This window comes from Anomalospiza imberbis, chromosome 15, assembly GCF_031753505.1.
Source record: "Anomalospiza imberbis isolate Cuckoo-Finch-1a 21T00152 chromosome 15, ASM3175350v1, whole genome shotgun sequence".
Lineage (NCBI taxonomy): Eukaryota > Metazoa > Chordata > Aves > Passeriformes > Viduidae > Anomalospiza > Anomalospiza imberbis.
The window spans coordinates 11,684,422-11,691,881 of NC_089695.1; the positions used below are offsets into that span (position 1 = coordinate 11,684,422).

A 7,460-nucleotide genomic window follows, 5' to 3' on the forward strand; every position below is an offset into this window, starting at 1 on the left:
CAGCATTTGCCAGTTTCAATGCAGCAGCATGACTCCAAGGCAGGAGAGCCTGAAAGGGAAATCAGCTGGGGGCTTTGCTGGAGAAGCCAATTTAAAATGCATGGAAGGAAAAGAAACAATGTGAAAAATTAATAATTTCCTCCAAAAAGGCCCTGCCTGTTGTTTTTACAGTCCAGATATGCCTACTGCTGGGAAAAGGAGGGGACAGCAGTGGGCTTTACAATGTGATTGCATCATGCTCATGCAATTATTTTCACTCCCTGGGTTTGGTGTGAATTCCCCCCATGATGACACACGGAGCACTACTGGCATTTCCTGTGGCACTAACATGAGGGCACCAGTGGCCAAAAGCATCAGTATTGTGCATACTGGACTCATGAAAATTCAGCCCCTCCTGATGCAGGAGGGACCTGAGCACTGGGAAGAACACTTTGTGGTGCTGAGTGGCTCAGTACCCAATCAGTACCAAATTTTTGGAGATGTCGAGCTCAACATCTCCAAAAATCAGCTTCTCCCTCCTCAGAACTCTTCTCCCATGACACACAGGCTTGCAGGCTTTGTTAGATTCCATGTCAGGGAAACAAAGGCAGCCACCTTGCACTCACACACTCATGGTTCTGTTCTCTGCTAGCTGCAGACTCACAAAGAGACACCCAGCACAGCGAGTTTAGTGACCTTTTATTTATGCCTGTTGTCACTGGGCGGAGTTTGAAGTGGCACACACAGCAGTGGTGATGAGTTTTCACAGTCTGATTTACAGCAGTGGCTGATAACCAGCATGAAGGCACCAACAGACTTTTGCACAACATGTTCGTGGCTACTCCAGTTTATCCCTCACCTCTTTTGTTATGTCTCAGCCCACATCTGGTTCCAAACAAATGCCTTTCTTAGGTGTGGGCTTGGAAAACTGGCATGAATCTGTGCCTGGGCTGAGGGCATAATGGGGAACATATGGCACTTCCCTTTGGCAACTCACTGGGAAACTCAGGCTGAGAAGAGTTTGCTTTTAAATGTCCTTGTCTGGGGTTGTTGTTTCTGCATCAGACACGATGGAGCCGCCAGATGTGGAGCACTTGGCACACAAAGTGCTATGGGGGAAAAATATCTCCTAAACTGCTCAGCAGCTCCTGCCAGTGCTGGATGGTGAGGAAAGAGGTGTTAAAAGCTCGGGTGAGGGTGGATTTCTCATTGAGGGCTGTTGAGTTGCATTGAGTCTGTTAAGGCGGGCAGGAGAGAGAAGGACTCGAAGATGAGGACAGTGATGAAGCACAGAGGAGTGGGTCATGCTGTGAGAAGCTGAAGGACGTTCAGCCCCACATAGTGAGAGAGGAAGAAATGTAGGATGCCCAGGGCTGACACTGCAATGAGAATCCAGAGAACTCCAGCGCTGAAGTACATCGGGGCGAGTCTGGTGGGAGAAAGGCAGCTGCTGACATGGAGCTTCCTGCCTGGGAACAGCCCCTTCCTCCCTGAAGAACTGGGTTGAAAGGCAGTCCCTGGCTGTCCCCTGCCCCCTGCGTGGAGTCCCATGCCCTGATTCCACATCAAGGGAGCAAACACACACACCCAAAAGAGCTTGGGGCAGCTCCAGCCTTGCCCCGTATCTGTGTTGCTGCCCCAGCCCTGTATCCACGTTCACTTTTCCTCGGATACAAGGCTGAGTCCTGCAGGAGCCCCAGAGCACCCAAGAGTCTTGAGCTTTCCCAAAGTACATTATGTTTCCAAAAACAACTCCCCAGGGGTTACCGTGTAGTCCCCTGAGTGCTGCTGTGTGTGAGTGTGTGTAAGTGTGTAACTATGTGTGTAACTCTGTGTGTGTGTGTATAACTGTGTGTCTGTGTGTGACTGTGTGTGTAACTGTGTGTGTAACTGTGTGTGTAACTGTGTGAGTGTGTAACTGTGTGTTTAACTCTGTGTGTAACTGTGTGTAACTGTGTGAGTGTGTAACTGTGTGTGTAACTGTGTGAGTGTGTGTGTAAGACTGCGAGAGTGTGTAAGAATCTGCAAGAGTACGTGTATGAGTGTGCAAGAGTGTGTAGCTGTGTGTAAGAGCATGCAAGAGTGAGTGTGAGTGTGTTTACCTTTCTGAGGATGATGCCTTGTATCCCATAAAGTAGCAGTAGCGGGCGTAGAGATAGAGCAGACCCAAGGCTGCAGCCAGACCTGTGTTTAGGAGAGATCCCAGTGACCATCTCCAAAGGCTTTTCAGAGCTACTTAGAACCAGGGAGGTAGCCCAAAGTTAAGGCATAGACACTCTGTGTCATCTGGCTCTACCCTCCCATCGGAGACAGAATTACTGTTCAATTTGTTGTTCAGAAGTTAAGCAGGACCTGAGGACTGAGGCAGCACACAGGGGAACAGATCCAGTGACAAACCAGGTAATGGGATATTCTCACCTTGATGGAAGAAGAGTCCAGCCTGCCACAGAACTGCCAGGAAGATGGGAAAATACTCAGAGGAGTTCACCCTGGCAGGAAAGAGAGAGGTCATAAACTAGGGAAAGGAAGGAAGCTCTTCTTCTTTTGCCTCCCCTAGCAGTTTCCAGACACTCAAGGCTTTTGCTTTTCAGAATTAAAGTTGTCATAAAAAGCCTCCAGGCTCCAGTTCCTGTCCCAGATTTATTCACAGAAATTAAACAATGGAAAGAACAGGGTCTCCAGGTTACAAGAAATTAAGTAAAAGACTCCCAGGTCAGATTGTGCACAGAAAGGCTCCATGAACCACTCCCACCACTGCTTCCCAAGGGCTGCAGCTCAAACCCTGTTGTCAATGCCCCAAAGCCCCAAGCTGTAGGGAAGGTCTGTCTCTCAAGTACGTAAGGCCAGAGCAGCCTGGCTTTGTGCAGGAGTTGGAGGGAGCACATAACTGTTGGGATTGTTTGTATGCCATGCCCTGTCCTCCCAAAGGCACTGTAGCACCAAAACATGATGGATGAAGCTGAGTCTAGGCTAGTGAAGGAGCAAAGAAGGAGAGGGCTGAGGGGATCCAGCTCAAACTACTCAGTTACTTTTTTTCCTAGTGGTCAGCTACAACAACATGAAAGCGCCTCCCTCCCCACTGCAGCCCTAGTGCAGAAGTCACAGCAGACATGCTGGGTTATCCTCATCCCAGCACCAGCTGAGATCTCTCTGGAAACTTGTCCTTCCCAGTGAGTGAGATTCAGAGCAGAGCTGAAGCTGCCTGAGGTTTGGTACCACTTGGATAAAACCAGTCTAAGTCTCAGGCACCAAAGGTTATGTCTTTAAGAGCTCTTCACTGTACATCAGAGATTCCTGTGTGGTTTCTATCAGCAATGGCTGGTTTAGGACTCAAAAGCCAACCCAATCTTGATGTGGACTCTTCAACCCATTGATTAACCTCAAGCGAGGTAATTGCTTAATTACAGTTCCAGGAAAGGAATAGCAAAGCAGGGGAAAGGCAGGGTGGTTACATGAGATCTGACAAACATCAAGTAAGAGGAGTTTCTTACTGTGCTCGAAAGATCCTTTCAAATTCAGGAGAGCCCGAGGTCTTTGGAGGTGAAATGCCAAACAACCTCCTAGCATAGATCACCTGCAGGAAGAAGTAGGCTGCAGCAAAAGACAGAAAAGTAGCAGCAGTCAGTCCTATGGCTGGGCACGGTGGAGTCAGGAGCTGGCCAGAGGCTGGGGAAAAAGATCTGCAATCTCCTCCTAAGCCCACACCCCCACACAGCACAGAAAGTTAGAACAAAATCCCAGGTACCTTTTAGATAAGGAAAAGGAATGACCCAGAGCTATAGTAAAGCAAGGAATATACAGTCATGCACTACCAGTGTTATCTGTTTGGTAAAATTGTTACACAGTTCAGATGTACTTTATTACTGACAATTTCAAGGCTTTTTCATTATTTTAATTTTTTTCCTCTTCTAAATTCTGATATCAGTGATGGGATGGAACTGATGCCACAGATAAGCCAACCAGACACTGAATTAAATTGTCATGCAACGTGGACCCATGGCTGGGAGATGTTCCATGTGACCCACCACAGCCCATACTTCCACCTTTTCACATAGCAGAGATCTTTCTATGCTCACATCTACATGCACTTCAGGAGCTGCTGAAAGCACAAAGAGGGAAATTCTACATGTTTGCAGAGGGGAAGATCTTCCAAAAACATCCTGAATGGAGGGGGTAGGTCAGTTCAGAGAAAGGGCTTCCCATGCACTCGTTTGGTTAAATGCTTTCCAGAACCCAAAGAAGATATCAGTTCATGGTCTGAAAAGCAGTGAAGTGCCAGTGCAACAGGAGACATTAAACATAAAAGCAAAAGAAAATCAGTGGAGTTACGGTAGACTGATCCAGCCAGTACTTGAGTTCATGCATCCAATGGTCCCTACCTTGCTCCAGGACTCCTAGGACTGTCACAGCAGCCAGCCAATGAATCTGATCCAACATACTGACTTTTCCAGAACCTAGAAAATCTTATTTCTTGATCCTCTGGCCAGATTCAGTCCTTGCTGATGTGGCAGTTTGCGATGGTATCTGACAGCCCAGGTTTGTTCTAACTGAATAAAGCAAAGATTTAGTCCGTGGTATTGAAGGCACCCAGGAGTGCTGTTAGCATATGCACTGTGGAAATGGAAATCAGTGGAGACAGGTTTAATGGAGTACTTCTGTTCCCACCCCACCCTTTTCCAGGAACAAAGTTGAGAGGAAGTAGGAAAAGCCAGTAGAGAGACAAATGTGAGAGATAAGGGAACTGGGAGCTGAATGGATGGACAATAGCCCACTAACAGTCAATAGTCCACTAATCCACTCCCCCCAGGGCATCTACTTTAGGCCAGGGCACATCCTCTTTGCTGATGTTGCCGAAGAAACCAAAGCTCTGCTTGGGCTGTTGTGTCATACCAGAGCATAGGCGGCATTCCAAGGTACATATCCCTGTGTACATAATCCTACATAGACTCTGGTAGCATGTGTTCGGCACAGAGAATGACTTATGGCCACAACACCGAGACCCTGCGTGAAAAACACTCTGAGAGGGTAAGAGAGGATGTGATAAATTATAAAAGGTCTCTAGATCTGTCCTACACACTGATATTTTATCTGGGGATGGGTCCTGCAGAATGCTGCCTGTGCATTTAAGGCTTCTGATCAATCCTCAGTCCAATGAATTCTTACCATAAACACCAGAGTGAGTTCTTTGTGGGGGAAAAACCTGCAGAATTCATCAGGACACAGCAAAAAGAAATTTACATTTTCACATATCAGAAGAGACTCATTTATCTAGCTCTCATCTAACAGCACCACAGCTGGCACAGACAGAAGCTGCTGGGACCCCCAGCTTTGTTTCCTTCCTCTCTCTTCATTCAATGAATTCTCCATCAGACCAGGGAAAAAGGAAAGCAGGTTAAGACAAAGTGATTGTTGAACACCACTGTTATAGAAAGTCATATTAAAGCAGTTTACAGAAATTACATTGTACACCTGATGCCTTTGATAGGCTTTCCAAGAAGCAATATGCTGGTTCTGGTTCTCTGCCTCTCTAGAAGCTATAAAGGCACCCAAAATGGCTATAACAATGTCCCAGCTTGGTGTTTTTCCAAATATCAAATACACACCCCATTGTTTTTCAAACACCAGCTCTAAGATTAATTCCTTTATTTCAGAATTGAACGTTGTTCAGTGCAGGGACTGTTTAGAAATATGAGGAACATTGTGTCTATTTAGTTGTCAAAGAAATTAAGAACTCCCCTGTGTCAGCTCAAGAAGGGCAGAGGTCTTGCAGTGCTTAATGATTGATTTCCCTTTGCTCCTGTCTGATAACAGCCTGCTAGTGAAAGAAAATAAAGAAAACAACTGAGCAGAAAAGACTTGAGCTTACACCTCCATCAGATGACAGTGCACTGTGAGCTGTATCAACAATGCCAAATGTGTGCAATGGAATCTGGGCCAGGAGGAGCTGTACAGGCTGCCACAGAGCATTCCTGCTCTCCAGATCATCACTAAACACAAAACATTTGTAGCATAATTTTCTGCCATCATCTAGCATGATCTAAATATAATAAAAGCCAATAGAAATATTAATGAATAAACAAGTACAGATGTCTCCCCCCTCCTCCTCCCTCCTTCATAAACATAATTTTTCAAGCTGTTTTTAAACTCCTGAAGAGCACAACCTTTTTTTGTCCCTGTTTCTCACCATCAGAACTCACTTTATTTTCCGTTCTCCCTCAGTGCTTACAAGGAACAAGTACCCCAGTCCCAGCACCAAATGCCCCTGGGTGACAGACTTGTCATGGGTGGGCAGCCTCTGCACCCATGGACCGCAGCATATTACAATACCTCACCCTCCGAGGCTGACACAGACAAGTTCCCCTCTAGGCAAAGACAAGTCCTGCAGGGTGGATTTGCTGAGCAGGAGCTACTGAAATGCTGTACCCCACTCCCACTGCCTGGCTCTGCACTCCAGGGTATGCTGTGTGAATGTGGTCAGAGGGCATAGACCAAAGTCCTCACACCTCCCACTGAGTCAGCACTGCAGGCATTTCTCTGTGCCCACGGTTGCTTCTGCCACCTCTTCCTGCAGCCAATAATCCTTTCTGCCTCCGAATTTTCACTGTAGGAATACACTCTGAGCTGGACTGCAATAACAATAGGGATTAAAAATAATCTTGGGAAGAAAAATTATCAACACAATGCCTTGGAGGACTTTTTCAAGCATCCACAGGGCTTACAGCACCTATTACTTGCCCAGAACAGCAGGGCAAGGAGAAGCCAGCAGTGCTGAGTCCAGCACTGTTACATGCAGTAACATCCCCTGGAAATGTATCTCAGGAGCATACAACAGCTCAAGAGCTTTCTGTCAGTGGAAGGGAGAACATTTTGCAGATGAGCAACTCACCCTTCAGCCGTGAAGCATGGAGATGCCTCGTTCTTCCAATCCTATTGCACAAATATGGAAATATTTTCTAATGCAGGTTGTACTTGTGCTTCCTTTCCCTCCAAATCCTTTTGCAGCCACTGCGTACCCAAACCCACGACTGTGGGACTGCTTGTGAGAACAGTTACTGTCTTTGTAACAACCACAAAGAAAAAAAGAGGGGAGGGTTCATTCAAAAGAATTTTTTCTCACAGAGAAGAAAGAATTTTTCTAGTTCGAAAGAAAGAGAGCTCAGCTCCAAGCAACTCAGTCTGTTCAAGTACAACTCCTGCCCTCCTGACCTCCCATTCCCTTGGAGGCTTCTCTTAAACTCAGACCTACATGTGTTGAGATTTTCCTGGAATTCTTGGATTTTTCATCTGTGTAAGGAAGGACATGCTAAAAATACAGCAAGAGAAAAAAGAATTCATTCTTTTACCCCTCAGGAAGGCAAAACTGGCCATGTGTCCCCAGGAAGTGGGGACAGCTGCAAACAATTTCTGCTCTGTGATTCCCAACAGGACTCAGAGCAAGGCATAAGCTGGATCAGATCTCCTGAGCACACTGAAATGTGTTC

At 46.5% G+C, this 7,460-nt stretch overlaps 1 protein-coding gene across 2 annotated transcripts; it reads right to left on the reverse strand.

Moving 5' to 3' along the window:
• Window positions 1–661: 661 nt before the first annotated feature.
• LOC137483070 (leukotriene C4 synthase-like) lies at window positions 662–7,149 on the reverse strand. Of its 2 annotated transcripts, none has more exons than XM_068205886.1 (6): window positions 6,866–7,149; window positions 4,359–4,522; window positions 3,471–3,570; window positions 2,398–2,468; window positions 2,082–2,163; window positions 662–1,408 (listed from the first exon to the last, which is right to left on the reverse strand). In XM_068205886.1, exons 2-6 carry the CDS (start codon window positions 4,414–4,416, stop codon window positions 1,282–1,284), a joined length of 438 nt encoding a protein of 145 aa, XP_068061987.1. In that variant the 5' UTR covers window positions 4,417–4,522; window positions 6,866–7,149; the 3' UTR covers window positions 662–1,281. The 2 variants fall into 2 exon arrangements, with proteins under 2 accessions (XP_068061987.1, XP_068061988.1); XM_068205887.1 differs by lacking the exon at window positions 6,866–7,149 and adding an exon at window positions 6,307–6,411.
• Between the last annotated feature and the right edge of the window lie 311 nt (window positions 7,150–7,460).